This window comes from Sapajus apella, unplaced genomic scaffold, assembly GCF_009761245.1.
Source record: "Sapajus apella isolate SASKATOON/1434 unplaced genomic scaffold, GSC_monkey_1.0 scaffold23, whole genome shotgun sequence".
NCBI lineage: Eukaryota > Metazoa > Chordata > Mammalia > Primates > Cebidae > Sapajus > Sapajus apella.
Genome location: NW_022436963.1, coordinates 15,199,063 through 15,218,479, shown reverse-complemented (window position 1 = coordinate 15,218,479; position 19,417 = coordinate 15,199,063). Strand labels below are relative to the sequence as shown.

The 19,417-nt window shown below is 40.9% G+C and overlaps 1 protein-coding gene across 9 annotated transcripts in view; it reads right to left on the bottom strand.

Annotated features, from left to right (window-relative positions):
- The window catches only part of ATXN7 (ataxin 7), a 138,474-nt gene that overhangs the window by 44,776 nt on the left and 74,281 nt on the right, over positions 1 to 19,417 (bottom strand). For 8 of the 9 annotated variants that reach the window (XM_032290380.1, XM_032290384.1, XM_032290377.1 and 5 more), the window contains one exon: positions 6,294 to 6,398. The exons of the other annotated variant lie outside the window; for it this stretch is intronic. In XM_032290380.1, the coding sequence (XP_032146271.1) occupies positions 6,294 to 6,398 (105 nt within the window). The remainder of the gene's footprint in view (positions 1 to 6,293; positions 6,399 to 19,417) is intronic. 9 annotated transcript variants of the gene reach the window in all.

Sequence of the window (19,417 nt, the reverse complement as noted above, 5' to 3'; positions counted from 1 at the left end):
ACGAGGTCAAGAGATCGAGACCATCCTGGTCAACATGGTGAAACCCCGTCTCTACTAAAAATACAAAAAATTAGCTGGGCATGGTGGCGCGTGCCTGTAATCCCAGCGACTCAGGAGGCTGAGGCAGGAGAATTGCCTGAACCCGGGAGGCGGAGGTTGCGGTGAGCCGAGATCGCGCCATTGCACTCCAGCCTGGATAACAAGAGCGAAACTCCGTTTCATAAAAAAAAAAAAAAAAAAAAAAAAAAGTTATCATTAGTCAGCAGACTTAAATTTAGCATACTTAAGAGAAAAAAAAAAAAAAAACACATTTTCTTTCTTTATCCAAAAACAGTTACTTAATAACCAAATAAAATAATGCATTAAAAAATATCTGAACCCATTTCTTTCCAGGTCTAAGTTAATCAGAGAGCAAAAGGGGAGGGAAGTGTTCTATATTAACTGGTAAAACCTCTGTTTTGTGATGCAATGTCATTATATGATGGCAGTTGCTGGTTAGAACTATGTGAAATGTTGTCAACAATGAGAACCAGCATTTTTGCCAGGACCAGTCCATCAGATCTTACAGAGTAAAATTTCTTTTTCTCTTATACTACTAACATTGTTTGAAACCAATTACTTAGCTCAAAAAAGTAGGAGTAATTTCTCATATGAATATAAGTAATTTGCTCATCCTGATAAAATGACATTTTAGAAAATATAATTTACACTAGCATCTAAAAGAATCCAAATCACCTCAATGCATATCAAGGAACATTAAGTTCAAGCAATCTGTGTGGCTGTTAATTTCACAGGATTTGTAATATCTGCAAGTGGAGAAAGCTATAAGATCACAGGAGTGTTTCTACTAAAGCTACATTCATTAAGTCACGAAAAAGCCATATTTATGACACTCCTATCTGTGAACAGCCTGAGAGAAAGGCAGATGTTTTATACTGAAGCCTCACCAACAGACTCACATGCCATTCACAATGATCAACAGTGGCTCAATATATAACAGACCGATAGATGACAAAGGCTATTTGTTTTACGTGATCTTTTTACAGATCAACATGAGATTCTAAAATTCTATTTTCCAGGTCTGTTATTTCTTCGGGCTAAGGCTGGCCTCAGTAGATAGGTCTTTAAACATCTGATGTAACAAAATTCAAGAACTTGTCCTGGTATTTCCCAACAATATGGAGTAGGTAACACTCTCTAATATTAACATCATCAAACAATAAGTGAAAACTTACTCCCTTTCCAATCTCTTTTCATTTTGCTAATGATATCGCACTACTGTGTGGACAACATTTGCCTAAAATGTGCTAGTCTCCATTTTAACAAAGAGAGCAAGCCTCAGGCTCAGAGCCAGCACTGGCAAAAGCATCAACATAAAATTAAATAATCTTCTTTTCACAGCATTTACTTTCACATTTACCATTTCTCATAGCAGACAACACTAGTTTCCCCCTTTATTGTTCTAGTAAGATTTTCCTTGTAAATCGATTTATTTAAATATAAGTGGTCTGATTTAAAGAAAAATATTAAGTGGAGTTAAGTCAGCAGATGATAAAGCCAGAACTTGATTAAGGTTGGGAAAAGGTGGCTGCTCCTCCACAGGTCACTACTGAGGAGATGCTCAGAGACTGAAGCTGAGCCAAAAGATCAACAAGTGTATCAGCCTAACTAATCTGAGGCAAATACTTCAACAGCCAACATCTGAGCAGGGTTTCAACTAATCATAGAGATTCTAAATGTGGTACCTGTCCAAGCTGAATAAACATCATTCATCTATTTCCCCTAGGTAAGATCACCCATGGGTCTGCATTAAAGACAGAAACATTAAGGTATTCTTCATGAGCAAACTCAGTGAAAATGCAGAGCACAAAGCATGAATTCCTGGGAAGCTCTCTCAGTATACAGCCTCCAAAGCACCCCACAAGTCATCTGTTAACCGTATGCTAATCCCACCATTCAGATCCAGAATAAATGTAGGTAAGTAGTACTATACAGTTTACGCTATTCAGTAGCCAGTATAGGACCAACACATTTACCACTAAACTAACTGATGAACTTAAGATTCCACACCTCAAAAGAATGGTGCTTCTGACTCTAGAAATGTCACCATCTCAACGCTTTCTCCTACTCAAAGTTTTCTGGCAATTAATGTGACATTTCCAGCACATAATACAGAGATTTAAAAAAAAAAAACAGGGGCTTCCCTTCCTGCCATTCTGGTTGCTTCAACCAATCTCTAAGCGCCAATCTCAGTCAATCACTCTATGTCAGCCACTCTATGTACCAAAGCAACAGCTCCATCAGAGTGGACTGTATCTGCATTTGTGAAAGCAATGCATCCCAGCCAGCTAGTGTGTCAGAATCAGTCCAGAGAGCTGTTTAGAATGCAGATTCCTAGGTTCTGTCCCTGGAAATTCCCATTCAGGGCATCTGGAGTCAGCCTTGGGATGCTGCCCACTTTAATTTGAATTAAAGCTCCTCTTTAATTCAAATGCACAGCAAGTTTGGGATCCACTGATTCAATTTATATTTTTAAATCTGAAATTAGCAGTAAGCAACACCTTACTCTTAAAAATACTAAGTAACTGAAGAGAAATATGAGGCACGCTGGAGTATTTCAAAACATTAAAACCGAGAAATCATGGTATTACTATGTTAGTTTCCAAGAAAGCAAACTATACTATGAGGGCAATCAGACTGAAAAACTGGAAGTGCCAAAATGGCACCATAATCGTTCACCATCATTGCTCAAATGGAAATCCTCGTTAATCGTTAACTCCTATAACAGCAGCTTGGCTAGCAAAAAAGTACAGGGCTTCTTAACTACTCTGAATAATAAGTTGCTCACCAATTCATTATAATTTTACCACCAACATTGACTGATTTTACAAGCCTTGCTGCCACTGTAGCATGTTTTCTTGTCCTGGTAGCAGTGGTTTTAAAGGAACTGCCTGCTGGAGTTTGTAGCAACTATTCATTTGTTCATAAAAGTCACAGATGGATATCAGCAATACATGAATTCACATAAGACTGCCGACAAATTTTCACCAATTTCACTCGAAAAGAAAGTACCATCCCTCTTTTGGCAGGTAAACAGACTACAACAGTTACTTTAAAAGATTCTGAATTTGAAAACTGCTTTTGCTAACTGTGGAAAACAGGAATGCAAGAATTGGCCTTCTAAAAATTTCAACATAAAAGAAAATGTTCCAAAAGTAATCTTTCCTGACACAACCCCTGTTCCCAAAAGATAGAAGAAACTGTGGCAGTACTGAAAAAGGTTGTTTGTCCTGGGAATCCTGTCTACCTCTCCTTCCCTCCAAGTGAATAGGATGTCATTCCAGGGCCACCACATGGTGCCTTCCTCCACTTCATGCAGTAACTCTCCCAAACCCCCATCCATCTCTAAATCTCTTGTCAATTCCACCAGCAGATATCTCCTCCTCTGCTGATTCAAAGAGGGCACTCCTTCCACATTTCCCAGCAGAATCCCTCTCTCAGCGCTCTTGGCCCTCACCTTTCTGCCAGGAACTCTCCTCTCTATCTTTAATATTTCCCTTGTCACTAAAGGGATCTCGGCCCTCCTACCTAGTGACTTTGTCAGTCACATGTCCTTCCAAGCCACAGAAGACCTTGGAGTGTATGAATCTTGCATTCACACTTTCCCATTTACATGTTTGAAGTTACCTCCAATACTTTGTCATTCAACGACTATCGTATTATGAGATACTGTGCTAGGGACTGGAAGGCAGGAAAGGAGAAAGACAGAAAAACGTGATTTTAGATACTTTCTTGGCCAGGCATGGTGATTCATGCCTATAATCCCTGTACTTTAGGAAGCCGAAGCAGGCAAATCACTGGAAGTCAGGAGTTCCAGACCGGCCTGGCCAACATGGTGAAGCCCATCTCTACTAAAAATACAAAAATCAGTTGGGCATAGTGGCATGCACCTGTAATCCCAGCTACTCGGGAGGCTGAGGCAGGAGAAGCCCTTGAACCCAGGAGACGGAGGCTGCAGTGAGCCGAGATCACACCACTGCACTAGGTGACAGAGCAAGACTCAACCTCAAAAAAAAAGAAAAAAAAAAAAAAAAAAAAAAAGAAAGAAAAGAAAAAAAACTTCATAGAAATGTGCTGTAACCAGTGAGTAAAATGCTCCCAGAAGAGGGGACCAAGAGGTCCTCTTTCTGCCTAAGGAGTCCATTATACTCATCAATTCTCTTAGGCACCACTAAGTCACATCACTCTGGTTCTAAAAAATCTGCAACAGGTCCTCACAGGCACATCCAGAGCATGTGACTCTGACGGGCACTGAGGTCCTGCGAGCTAGTCCCAGCCTGCCTTTGCCCTCCACTCATCCACAGGTGGGTACAACAGTTCTGGCCAATGGTGACTTGTGCAGCACATCCCAGAGCGCCTGGAATTTCCTACCCCTGTGCTTGCTCACATCAACCTTCTTGCCAACCTGGGGCCACCAAATGTGGTTGTTCAGCGCACAAACTGTGCAGCCATATGTGGGAGCTCTGTCTATCCAACAAAATACCTCCCATTTTAGTGGATTACAAGTGATTTTTCCAAAATATTTTCTGTGTTTTCCACAAGTCAGAACCAGGAAATGACATCTTATCCACCTGTGTACCCACTCTAGTGCCTACCCCAGGGATTCTCCTAGAAGCAGGAACTCAAACAATCTTTTCATGGTTAAATAAAAGATGTATTCCTTGAAAAAAAAAAAATGGTGGAATGTTGCTTATGATGGTGTGCCTCTTAACCCAACAGCAGCAGTCTTAACAGCAAGACCTGTAAATTCTAACTTTAAAATGTTTCTCGGCCAGGCACAGTGGCTCACGCCTATAAACCCAGCACTATGGGAGGCGGAGGGGGGTAGGTCACTTGAGGTCAGGTGTTCGAGACCAGCCTGGCCAACCGGAAGAAACCCTGTCTCTATTAAAAATACAAAAATTAGGCAATCCCAGCTACTTGGGAGGCTGAGGCAAGGGAATCGCTTGAATCTGGGAGGCAGAGGTTGCAGTGGGCTGAGACTGCACCACTGTACTCCAATGTGGGTGACAGAGCCAAGACTCTGTCTCAAAAAAAAAAAAAAAAAAAAAAAAAAGGTATCTCAAAGCTATACAGTCTCCCTAGCTCTACTGCCAGATCTTACTCTCGGTATAGTTTCATCTCTTACCTCTGTACTATTCTCCCTGCTTCTGCCCTTCTCCCAGAATTTATTCTCAGCAAATCAGCCACGGAGATAGGATGGTTACTCTCTTACATAAATCCCCCAGTGTCCCTAAGGTGCTTGTTATCCTGGCCTGTGAATGATCAGGTTCCTGCTTATAATGCTGGGTTTCTCCAGTTTCTACCTACCTTCACTAAATACTAAATACTCTTCAGCCACACAGGCCTTCTTCAGGTCTGCGTGCTGACTGTTCCCTCTGCATCAAACGCTCTTATTCTAGATTGCTGCCCAAGTTGTTCCTTCTCATCATTTAGGACTCAGTCAGCTCCAGTGTCACCTCCTAAGATGCTTTCTTTAAACACACTATCTTTAAAAGAACCCCATTGTTACTCTCTATTGCAAGCTTGCATCTGTAGTAGTAAAAGCAATGAAGAAACAACCTGCAGTTATTTTTAAAGTGTGTCCAGTTAGTTTAGCCTGTCTCTCCAATTAGATTGTAAACTCTGTCAGTAAGAATCATACTACATACTCAATACTTGAAACAAGATAGGTATTCAAATACTTACAATTTGATATTGAGGCAAACCGGGCATAAAACCAAGTTTTAGAATCAGGATCATATCTTAAACACTTAGGGGCATTAGGACGATGCCAGACAAAGATATTTGGACTCTTCCACAATTAACACCCAACATTTAGAACTACTGAACTGAGAAGTTTCAAAATCACATTTCCTTTAAAAAAAAAAAAAAAAAAAAAGGCCTATTCATCCGTATTGTGAGTGTATATGTAATTTTAAAATCCAATGAATTCAAAACCAGGGGCTCTAGAAGGAAACAAACTAGTAACTATGCTGATACAACACTTTAAGAGAGATTTTATAAACTATACTTTCTCTAATTTCAATAAAAAACAGAAAATTCACACCATTTTTAGTAAAAACGTATAAATATCCAACATCTGTAGTTATTCACCCATTCAGTGAATTAAAAAGGCTATTTCCTGATGGGGGAGGATAGTATGACCTATGCATGCCATCACTGTTCCTTAGTTTAATCTTGCTTTACCTTTCACCTTCTAATAACGATTTTTTAAGTGCTTAAGAACTTACCATAATGTGATTGAAATGCCTGTGGTTTGACAACCTGATTACAGTCGTTACACACCACCAAGTAGAAATCATCATGGGCTGGACAGAAACCAAATATTGGCATGTCTGCAACACAGAAACAGAGCATCACTCACTCACCTGGTTCTGACTGATATAAAACCATTTTGGGAAACAATACCTTCTAAAGGAGTTGCCTTATTACAAAGTGTACCAGGACAAATAAACTGATGTGGTACACCATCATTATTAAATAGAAAGAAATCAAATCAGGCTTACAGAGACCCTTTAAAAAGGGTTAAAGTGCACCAAAAATCATTATGAGGTAAAACAGACAGTCTTTTAAGTGCGAACAATGAATACATTTACACAATACAGCAACATTAGATGAACGCTACCAAGAGTTATGGGAAAGAATCTGCAACCATATAAAATGCTTAGTAATTCACAAAGCTGTACCATCTAATGGTTTTATTTGTTTATGCATTCTATTCTGACTATCTAGTTACTGGGTTCCATGGAACAAGAAAGAAAGGGAGCAGAGATTTCACAGAGGAGTAAAATTGCTGGTCTGCCAGCATGTAACATAAAGAAAATTATTTTCATATATTTTTTCCAAGTCATAGCAACCTCTAGTCCTTTTGCTTACATACTGATGCCACCATAAAGACAGACTCAACCTTATCACAAACAGCATTTCATACATTAATCAGTTTGGTTACCAGATTAGGGTAGGATATGAGCTGTTTGTTTAACAGTAAAACTAAACTATCTGCATACACATGAAAACTAAAAGTAACTTGATACCTGGTAAATATGGTTAACTAAAACATCTCAACCATGAAAAATTAATTATGAACAACAATCTAGGGAACAGAGCTAAAAGTTCAGATCCAGAATCAAACTTTTTAAGTATTTCAAAATCAGTAGATTTTAAACAAGTATTTTATACTATATGCACTACTTAGAATATCTGCAATGAATGGATAATTAGCACACTTCAATTTAAAAAAATGTTTTAGTAGATCAAATACCAACTTTAAAGGGCAAGGAAGAAGATCTTAAAAAGCTGATTAGTGTCTGCTTTCTTCTCTATGAAGATTTAATTTCACACTCCCTCCAGCTAGGGACATACTGGTGGTTTTAAAGGGAGAAGAAAATTCCCTAAGGAGATGTCAAGTGATGATAATCTCTAAAATATCAAATTACTGATAAAATCTACACATGGCTATAGCTTGAATTTTCTTAGTTTCTACGACACTGAACTGCACAGATAGCCAGCTATAAATCTGAAATATACTAGAGTCCAGCACGATTTAGGGATATACTTGCAGCACTGAGTAGTTTCTATGTGCTATTATCTCATTTTATCCTCACAACTACTTAGGTAGATACCATTATAACCCCTCTCTAAAGAAGAGAAAACTGACTCACAGAGAGTTAAGGTACTTTGTCTAAGGTCAGTACCTGGAATTCAATTCTGACTTATAATGTGGCTTGGATTTCATAACTCTTGAAGACCAGAGGAATAATGATATCTAGAGATTCCTTCCAGATTTCAATGTCAATAAACTAGAATGTCAGGACTGACTATCTTTGACTATATAAACTGATTAGATAACATAAGAAGTTTCCAGTAGACTACAGACTTCTGTGCCTAGGCTTATTTAATAAAAAATAAGAGCCAAACAATATGCTATTTTCCTTGAAAGCCTGCCCACATTGAGTTAAATATAGTACATGTGGGAGAAGGGGAAAGGTTATATCCATGCAACGATATACATGTAATAAGTCATTTTCCCAGATTACAGTTTCTTGACATGACATTTCATTCTGAAAAATAAAAATTTAAAGTAGTTTACCATAAGTTCCATATGCTTCCGTGCTAAATGCCTCTGATACATCTAAATTACAGAAATGGCCTAACATTCATAATTTACTACTGAAAAGTCTGAGATAGATATCAAATAAACAATTTGTTTAATGAAATCAACTCAATTGGTTTTATTTTAGATAGCAGTTAAAATAGTACTAAATAAACAGTCTTAGTTTACTTTTAGGTCTCTGTAATGTGCTGCTGGTGGTCTCTGTGATTCCCTCAGTTCTGAATGTAAAGCAATGTTGGTTAACATAGATCACTTTGCCAGATACCAGATTATTCTGTGGACTTACCCCTTACCCCTTTAAAAATAAAGCAATTAAGAGAAATAAAAACCTAAACTGATCCTTTCAAATAATCAGGATTCAATTTGTCACATGATGCTTATCATGTACAAAACTATTCTTTTTTACTCTAGTTCCTTTGATCCTTTTCTGAGACTTATGACTAGTAAAACCTATAAGGAACCAGGAATGTACATGTCTGTAAAAAATTCTATTTCCTCAATAACTTAGGATCAATTGCAACTGATGATGACTATAATGATAAACAGCTAACATCACTATGTGCCAGGTCCTATGCCAAGCAGTTTTTATATGGTTTATCCCATTTAACCATGGGTTTATGGGTTTATCCCATCTAACAATAACCCTACAAAATAATCTCCATTTTACGTATGGAGAAACAAACTCATTTAACATTACCCAGCAAGAAAGTAGCATGACCAGGACTCTGTTTGTGTGACCAGGAAACTTGGTTCTTAATTTCTCAGGAGCACACTGAATCTCTCTAAAAAGCATGCACACACACACCCCCGCTCTGTGGAAAGAAACACGGTATACTTAAACCCAATTCATTCTACTCTATGAAACTGAGTTCCTTAGGCAGGGCATAGTGGCTCATGCCTGTAATACTAGCACTTTGGGAGGCTGAAGAGGGCAGATCTCGAGTTCAGGAGCTCGAGACCAGTCTGGCCAACATGGTGAAACTCCATCTCTACTAAAAATACAAAAATTAGCTGAGTATGGTGGCAGGAGTCTATAGCCCCAGCTACTCGGGAGGCTGAGGCAGGAGAATCACTTGAACCTGGGAGATGGAGGTTGCAGTGAGCCGAGACAGCACCACTGAATTCCAGCCTGGGTGACAGAGTAAAACTCTGAAAAAAAAAAAAAAAAAAAAAAAAGAAGAAGAAGAAAAGAAAAAAAGAAAAAGAAAAAGAAAAAGAAAAGAAAAGGAAGGAAGGAAGGAAGGAAACGAAAGGAAAGAAAGAAAAAGAAAAGAAAAGAAAAGAAAAGAAAAGAAAAGAAAAGAAAAGAGAGAGAAAGAAAGGAGAAGAGAAAGGAAAAGAAAGAGAAATTGAGTTCCTTTTATGAAAACTTAAAGCAACTTTAATTTTAGCTTTCTAAATGCTTTACTTTCAGATATCCATATTTGGAAGTAAACTAGAGGACACAAAATAATTTAAATAAAATGTCTTCTTCAGGAAGAAAAAAAAAAAAGGAGTTCTATATCCTTTTTCTGCACTGGGACATTCCAGAGGCCTTAGCAACAGGAACAGAGTGTGGAATGTTGTGGCAACATAAAGAAAAGAAATAATCTGTGTGTAAGAGACAATATTTATGTTCCTAAATATTTTAAATCATATATTCACAATCAACCCATCTGTAAATTAACATACAAATCTTGCTCAAATGCTGGGAAAAGCCTAATTGACAACAGAAAATAAAACTATGAAATTAACAAAAATAAGTTCATTATTCAATTAAAAAGTTTACAAAATACAGCAGGGCACAGTGGCTCACAGCTATAAACTTTGGGAGGCAAAGGAGGGCGGATCACGAGGTCAAGAGATGGAGACCATCCTGGCTAACATGGTGAAACCCCATCTCTACTAAAAATACAAAAATTAGCCAGGTGTGGCACTGCACACCTGTGGTCCCAGCTACTCAGGAAGCTAGGCATGAGAATCGCTTGAACCGGAAGATGGAGGCTGGAGTAAGCCAAGATCACGCCATTGCACTCCAGCCTGACGAAAGAGCAACACACAGTCTCAAAAAAAAAGGAAAAAAAAAAAAAAGGTTTACAAAAATACACTTGAAATATACAACTTAGGCCATTAATTATGTACTTGAACATAAAGTTTAAAAATTGTACTTGAATTAATGGATTCTAAACTAATTTGAAAGAATGGATTTTACTGTTGTGTAAGCCCTAAATCTTTCTCAGGATTTGGTTCACCCCTTTGTCTCAATTAGTGAGTGGGCCAGCACCCACATCTAGGCCATCGTGTACTTTGGAAACCCCAGGCCAGCAGACTAGGGAGGATTAGGTTTAAGCACAGGACACTTGAGCACATGTATGTAGGAACTTGTCACATATAGAATGAAGTCCTTCTGCTAGCGAACCATAGTGAATGTATTTACTCTGGTGTTGCTATCTCCCTTCTGAGGACTTTGTTCAATAACAAGAAAACTTGAATGGCGCCGCAAAGCATTTAACCTGCCCAGTACCCTGCATGTCTCCCTCCTCCCATGCATCCCAAATTCTAACATGCCACTCTAACATTTCTATCTCCAGCCCAGATTGCTCCCAAGCACTGTCTAGTTTCACCTACCAGTCTGCCTACTAGACAGTACCATCTAGATGTCTTACATACATTTCAAACAGAACAAACATGTCCAAAACTTCACTCTTGACTCTTCTCTGCTCCTCACTCAACAACCTTCCCCATTTTGGGTAAATGATACTATTCATCCCCCAACAGCTCAAACTAAAAGCCCAGGTGTCATCTCCAATTCTCTTGTCCTCATCACATCCAGACCACTAGCAGATGCAGTAAGTTATATTCTAAAATCTCCATCCACTTCTCTCCATTGCCATGGCCACAATTATTGTGCCTGCCACCAGCACCCTTTCAATGAACTCTGGAAGAAGTCCCCTGTAAGTCATTTACAATCCTTTCCACAAAGCTGCCAGAGGGATTCTTTAAAATTCCCCACCAGATCATATCACTCCTCTGTTTAAAATTCTCCAGAGGCTAGCCGGGCGCGGTGGCTCAAGCCTGTAATCCTAGCACTTTGGGAGGCCGAGGCGGGTGGATCACGAGGTCAAGAGATCAAGACCATCCTGGTCATCATATCGAGACCAGCCTGGTCAACATGATGAAACCCCGTCTCTACTAAAAATACAAAAAATCAGCTGGGCATGGTGGCGCATGCCTGTAATCCCAGCTACTCAGGAGGCTGAGGCAGGAGAATTGCCTGAACCCGGGAGGCGGAGGTTGCGGTGAGCCGAGATCGCGCCATTGCACTCCAGCCTGGGCAACAAGAGCGAAACTCCGTCTCAAAAAAAAAAAAAAAAAAAAAAAAAAAATTCTCCAGAGGCTTTCTACTCCTCTTGGAATAAAACTCCTGCCCTTACCCTGGCCTCCAAGGCCCTGCCAGATATGTGTGCACTTCCCTCTCGCCCTCTGTTCCCTTATTCCCCAATTCTCCCTCCTTGGCTCACTCTGCTCCAGGCACACTAACCTCCCTTCTCTCCTCAGAGCCAGAAATCTTTTCCCCACCCAGCACCTCTGCTTCTGCTTCACAAGATGCCTGGTGTATTCTCACACATCAGCTCTCAGCTCAGCTTTCACCTCTTCAAAAGGCTGTTCCCCTTCTCCCTTCCCAGTTAGTTACTCTCTATCACTGGTATTTTAAGCAGAATGGCTAAGAGCGTGGGTCAGTATCACTCTGAATCCTGTTTCCCTCAATCAAAGGAAATGTGACCTTGGGAAAGTTCTATAACCTCTTCAAATACCACTTTTTTTTTTTTTTTTTTTTTTTCTAGACACAAGGTCTCTGCCATTCAAGCTGGAGTGCAGTGGCACAATCACAGCTCACCGCAGCCTCGATCTCCCAGGCTCAAGTGATCCTTCCACCCTAGCCTCCTGAGTAGCTAGGAGTAATCACAGGTGTGCACCACCAGGCCCAGCTAGTTTTGTTTTATTTTTTGTACAGATGGGGTCTCAGTATGTTGCCCAGGCTGGTCTCAAACTCCTATGCTCAAGTGATCCTCCAGCCTCGCCTCCCAAAGTGCTGAGACTACAAGTGTGAGCAATGGCACCTGTCCAGCACTTTCATGTGTTGAATTGTGATGATCACAGCATCTACCTCACTCGGTACTTCAAAGGACAGAAAGACTAAGAGAGCTATTTCACGCCAAAGCCTTAGAAATGTATCTGGCCCTAGGAAATGCTCACTCAATCTCTGCCCACAACCTATGAGATAAAAGTCATAAGTGTATTGGTCAGGAAACTAAGGCACACAGGATTAAAATCTCACAAACTAGTATATAGCATAGCCAAGATTTGAACCCAGATCTGCTAGACTCATAAGCCAGGGCAATTTCCAGTATTCTCCTTGAATCACCTCCTCCATGCCACTCCCACTGCCGGTGCCCAAGGTCAAGATCTGGGGCCTCTACTCACCTGAACAGGTCTCTTAACAAGGCCAGAGTTTGTTCCTCTTCTAGCCTCCTTCTCCCAGCTGCCTAAGCCCACAAACCTGTAAAGCCATAATGTCCTCTCTATTTGAAGACCCCTGCTGGCTTCAAAGTGGGACTTGGACTCTGGACCTACTTCTCTGCAACAAGGCCCCTAGCATTCTGGTCCCTCTTATCTCTTCAGCCTCAGTCAATCTGCTACTGCCTCAAGTCGCCTGGCATTCTCACAACCTGTCTTGTTCTCCCACAATTCCTTTTTTTGGCCAGAACAGAAAGCTTTTCTCTCTGCTTTCTACAATTCCCACCATTCGACAAGAACTAGCCCCAATGCCTCTCTGCTTGGCTCCTACTCATACTCTTTATGCCTTCCATTTCAGCCCTTTACTCACCGATTTATGGTTTATCAACAAAAATTTACAAATGGAAACCCTGGTAGTCCTATCTGACAGCAGACTCTCTGTCTTGCCTAGCACAGAACCTGAGAAGTGCCCTATCACTGTGTGTTTATGAAGTAAATGACTGGCATATGAAACTTTTCTGTAGCTTTCACATGCTCTTAGGATAAAAACAACAATCCTTGACCTGGCCTACTAGACCTGAACACCTTGGCCCTGCCTCTCTGCACCTGGCTACTCTAGCCTTCATTTTGTTCCTAGAGCACACCACACTCTCCTGCGCCAGAACTCTGTGTGGCACTTGCTGCTCCTTTTGCCTAGAACTCAAGTTCCCCCAGACCATTACCTGGCTTCATTCAGTCTTAGCTTCAATGTCACTTCCCCAGAGATTTGGCTAGGCAGGACTCCTATTACATGGAGTAGCTTTGCTACATAGCATCATCCCCCATTTGTAACCATCAATCCAGGTGCATGAGCCTTAACCTCCTCCCACTAGACTACATTCCGTATCTGTCTTATTCACTGCTCTACTGGCAGTGTCTAATGGTGCGTAACCTGGCTGACAGAAAGCAGCAATGAGGATGTGCTAAATATTACTTGATGAATAATAATTGAAAGATTAAGTCCTGGTGATGCCACCATAAGTCAGAAGGTTATAATTGTGCCTCTATGTCATTTAGTGACACATGGTCATCATCTGCTGGAATTGGGTATGTCATTCAGTGAGACAGAAGTTTAAGTTCAGTAGTCTTCCCCGAACACGATTTTATAGCGGGAGGCAGTTTCTGGTAAAAATTTCTGTGTTTCAATGTCTGACTCTCCAATCTGTACACTGGCAAATTCTTTTGTGCTAGTGAATCCAGCACAGTGGCTCAGAGCAGTTCTGCAGTGAGACTATTTCTATTCAAATTTCTATTCTTCGTCTTACTAGCTATATGAGCATGGTTAGATTATCTAACCTCGCTGAATCTCAGTTGTCCTGTGTGTAAAATACAGTTAACAGGACCTGTGTTTCATAATGCTATTGTGAAGATTAAATGAACTAATCCATGGAGAGTGCTCAGTACTACTGATAGTGACCACTCAATAAATGTTAGCTCAAGAAAAAAAAAACAGAGACCGGGCGCAGTGGCTCACACCTTAATTCCAGCACTTTGGGAGGCCAAGGTAGGTGAATCACTTAAGGTCAGGAGTTTGAGACCATCCTAGCCAACATGGTGAAACTCTATCTCTACTAAAATTACAAAAATTAGGTGGGTGTGGTGGTACATACTTGTAATTGCAGCTACCTGGGAAGCTGAGGCAGGAGGATTGCTTGAACCTGGGAGGCAAAGGTTGCAGTGAGCTGAAATTGCACCACTGCACTTCAGCCTGGTGACAGAGTGAGATTCTGTCTCAAAAAAAAAAAAAACAACAACAACAACAAAATTGACCCACATTAGAAACGTTTGTCTTAAGGGCCCCAGCTCTTACTAATTCTCGGAAGTCTGGTCTATAGCAATCCCCTCTTAATCCTGGTTTTGCTTTCTAAGATGTCAGTTACCTGTGGTCTGAAAATATTAAAATGAAAATTCCAGAAATAACTCCTAAGTTTTAAACTGCAAGTCATTCTGAATAGCAGGATGAAATCTCACAGCATCCCACTCCATCCTGCCCAGGACAGGAATCATCCCTTTGTCCAGTATATCCACACTGCCTACACTACCTGTTTATTAGTCACTTAGTAGTTATCAGATCAACTCCTGCTATTGTAGTACCTGTATTCAAATAATACTTACTTAACAATGGGCCCAAAGCACAAGAATAATGATGCTGGCATATTGTTATAATTTTTTTTTTTTTTTTTTTTTTTTTGAGACAGAGTCTCACTCTGCCACCTAGGCTGGAGTGCAGTGCAGTGGTGGCAATCTCAGCTCACTGCAACCTCCGCCTCCCAGGTTCAAGCTATCCTTTGCCTCAGCCTACTGAGTAGCTGGGATTACAGGAACCTGCCACTATGCCAGGCTAATTTTTTTATTTGTAACAGAGACAGGATTTCATCATCTTGGCCAAACTGGTGTTGAACTCCTGACATTGTGATCCACCCACCTCAGCCTCCCAAAGTGCTGGGATTACAGGCATGAGCCACCATGCTTGGCCCAATTATCCTATTTGATTATTAATTATTGCTGTTAATCTCTTCTGTGCCTGATTTGTACGTTAAGCTTCATCATAGGTATGTACGTACAGGAAAAAACACAGTATATATAGGGTTCAGTACTCTTCTCATTTTCAGGCATCTACTGGGGATCTTGGAAAGTATTCCCCACGGTTAAGCGGGAACAATTATATACACCAATTAGCAACTATTTCACAATGTGAGCTTAACTCTCAAGTGGTCTTGTGCTCCTACAGCTGACTACACAGTCCTCCCTGCAGGCCATTCAAGGGAGAGGTAGGGGAGTCATGCTCATAGGGTCAATACTGCAAGCCAAGGGGAACCTATATGACTTTCAGCAACGAAACCACATGATCCAGAAGGTAACTATAGCATGAATATGTAATGACCTAGGTAAGGAAGGCGGTCCCCAAAGGCTGATGCAAAAGAATGAGACAGGAAGAGGCTGTACAATGAAGATGAGTGAAACCAGACTGAAGACACAGTCTAGAGGGCCCTGCAAAGAGCTCAGGAGAACATGGATGTGAGGTTGAGGCAGAAGGAGGAATCCAAAGATGAGTCTGTAGTTTCTTCCTTCTTTACTGCAGCTCATGAAGGGTTAGGCATAGAATGGAAGAACTTAAGTTTGCTATGGCACTAGAACACAAAGGTTAAAAAACAGCCTCTGGAACCAGACTGGCTGTGTTCGAATCCCAGCCCTGTCACTTAGTAGCCTGTACCTCAATCTTCTCATTTCTAAACAGGCACAGTCAAAGTACCTACCTCACAGTCCACTGGGAGGACTAAATGAATATACGTAAATGCTTCAAGTAGTGTTTCCTACAAGTACAGTAAGTACTTGGGAAATTCAAGCCATTTTTATCATCTTCTCCACTGTTGTCCTTTGGTCTTTGAGCTGGCTGTGCTTCCCAGGGCCTACTCTACACTCCACCTGCTCCTCAGTAACCACAGTGATACTTGTAAATCATAAATGTCATCTGGTCCAATTAGTCTCCTAATGGATCTACAATGTAGTCAGAATGGAAACAAATACTTAGAAGGCCCTGCCTAACATCGGCAACCTCAAGACACACTGCTCTCTTTAAATTCTCCACTTTGGCATTCTGAAATCCTTGACAATTATGCCAACCCCACTTCAGGCCCTTTGCTAATTCTATTCCCTTTGTATGGAATACTTTGCCTGCCTGGCTCTAGGCCTGAGCTCCCGTTTCACTGGAAAGACTTTCCCTGAACACCCAATTTAAAGCAGGCCCCTGGGGATTCAGACAATTCTCTCTTGTCACTCAGTTATGTCGTATTGTGTTTTGGCTATCATTTTCATTAAAATCTAAACTCCATGAAGTCAGGGGCCACACAGGCATAGCATAGTACCTGGCACACAGCAGGTTTTCAACAAAACAAAATTTGAGAATGGTCTCTGGAATAAGATTGAATTCAAATCCCAATCCTATCACTCATTACCAGTGTGATCCTTGGGCAAGTTACTCTGCTCAGTCTTTCACCTGTAAAATGCAGATTAATAGCAACTATAAGGGTAGTTATGAGGATAAAGAGAATTACCACAAATAAAGCCTTTATAACTATGTGTGGCATGGAGCACGTGCTATGTATGTAATACTATTACAATCATTTCTATTTTTACTGTCAGCGGGATACACTAGCCACTACTTCCAATCTCTGCTGGTCTGCAGCCACCACCTCTTGTAACACTATGTATTAAGTACTTAACGGGTGTCAGTTATTGTGGCAGGTATTCTAAATACATCATTCATTCATTCATTCATTCATCGGCACATTGAATAAATACATGAATGACTACTCTGGCTAGGCACTATTCTAGGTATTGGGTAAACATTAACAGTGAACAAAAATCACAACACTAGCCAAAAGAAAAAATGCCTGGTAAGTCTTAATACACATAACAAAAATAAAACAGTTTACAATTACTAAGTGTCTCCTGTGTTCCAGATACAATGCTAAGTATTAACTGATGACTTCTTAGGGTCAATACCCCTACTTTACAAAAAGCAAGTGAGGCAGCATAGGGAGGCTGTCTGCCTTATGCCAGAGTCAGTAAGCGGAAATGCTGGGATGTGAAGGTAGGCTACTCCAAAGTACATGCTCTTTACCACCTTACTTAGCTGAGCTTCTCCGCTGTTCACTGCCCTTCCTGAATTATTCTCCACCCCTCCCAGGAAAACCCTGCTCTTCTGTCTCATTCTCTTCCTGAATTATTCTCCACCTCTCCCAGGAAAACCCTGCTCTTCTGTCTCATTCTCTTCCTGAATTATTCTCCACCCCTCCCAGGAAAACCCTGCTCTTCTGTCTCATTCTCTTCCTGAATTATTCTTCACCTCTCCCAGGAAATCCCTGCTCTTCTGCCACATTTCATGAAAGTGGATCAAGATGTTCCTATCTGCCAGCAAACTCCTGTGGGTACCTCTGTACTGTCTGCTCTCACTGCTGCTCAAAGGTTTCCTGAGATGCTAGGACTCTTGGCTCAATTCATGTTGGATATATTTCTAAGAAACTAGAGAGAAGTGGAAGGCTGCTCTCCACTTAACAGGTTTTACTACAGTCAGTTCCAAATTTATCTCAACTGGTAACTCTCAATGGTAAGTAATCCAAAGTAGCATCAATTATATTTTTAAAGTTTTAAATTGCTGTTAAGTGGGCTTTAGACTCAACTAGGAAAGGAAAACAGAATTTTATTTCCATCTTCCATAAGCACATCGCCCAGATTTATATTCTCTACTCCAATAACTAAAGATAATTGGATTTCCCTTTGACCAAACTGAACCAACCAGAGACAGAAGAAGCCAATCAACAAACTGCCAAAATGCCTGAGTCTAGTCCTGTGTAAACCAAAGCAGTCAGTACTGGATTTAAAGAAAAAAGTGATGTTTCAAGTAAAAAGCAAGCAACAAAAACCACGGCAGCAGTCCCCAACCTTTTTGGCACCAGGGAACAGTTTTGTGGAAGACCATGTTTCCATGGGACTGGGGCAAAGGGAGGATGGTTTTGGGATAAAACTGTCTCACCCCAGATAATCAGGCATTGGTTAGATTCTAGGAGCACACAACCTAGATCCCTTGCACACGCAGTTCATGACAGAGTTCACACTCCTGTGAGAATCTAATGCCACCGCTGAGCTGACAAGAGGCAGAGTTCAAGTGGTAATGCTCACTCCCCTTCTTCCCTCGCCCCACAGCCTGGTTCCTAACAGGCCACTGACAGACCGGTGCTGGTCCATGGCCCAGGGATTGGAGACCCCTGCACCAGAGGACCAAGGAACTGGAAAGATAAAAATACTCCTAACATTAATTTCTCACTAATTACAAATAGCCAATATTATCATAATGACCCCTAACAGGTAAGAGTTACAAGTGTTTACATTGTCATTGTTTGTATTGAAATTGAGACAAAATGCTTGGGATAGAACAGAGTAGGCAAGTATCAAAATCCTGAGGAACCTGCATTAGGAATGGCAGGTGGGGCTACAACAGTGACCAACATGGCAGCACACATGACAGGTTGTCTCACGGGTTTCTTAAGCTACTCCTCAAAATACTGTCAGCAAATCCTGACCCTTCAAGTCAGAAAACAATCTTTCAATGCCATGTGTCCTAAATCTGGAAATATCTGCCAAAAACCTACAAATCTTGTCTGCATTCCTACCATTTGTTTAAGCGTGTAGTCCAGTATAGAATATGGGCTCTAAGAGTCTATCTCTGAGCTTGGTTTTGTAACCTCAAGCAATGTACTTAACCTCTAGGCACACCTAGGCACATAGTTTCTACATTTGAAAATGACAGTATCAACCTTAGTTGACTCTTGGACTGAATGAGATAATCCATATAAAAAGTTTAGCTCTATATCTGTCCAAACACAGCAAGCAGAGTGTACACATAAGGGCTCGATAAAGAACGGTGTTTGTTATTATTATTATTGTGGTTATGGTTATAATCTCACGACTCAGTTAAGAATACCATTCTTTCTTTTGTTCATTGCAATACCACATCTGGCAGTTATATTGTATAAATTCTGTGGGTCTCATTCAACTAAGAACAGAATTATGAAATGGCATCGGCTACTGACCTATGTTTTTAAATGGTTAATGTAGCATTTATGTCCGCCATCAGACTCCCAGCCTTGGCGGGGGGAGGGGGGGGGGGGGGGCAGTGTGGGGGGGGGGTTGGGGGGGGGGGGG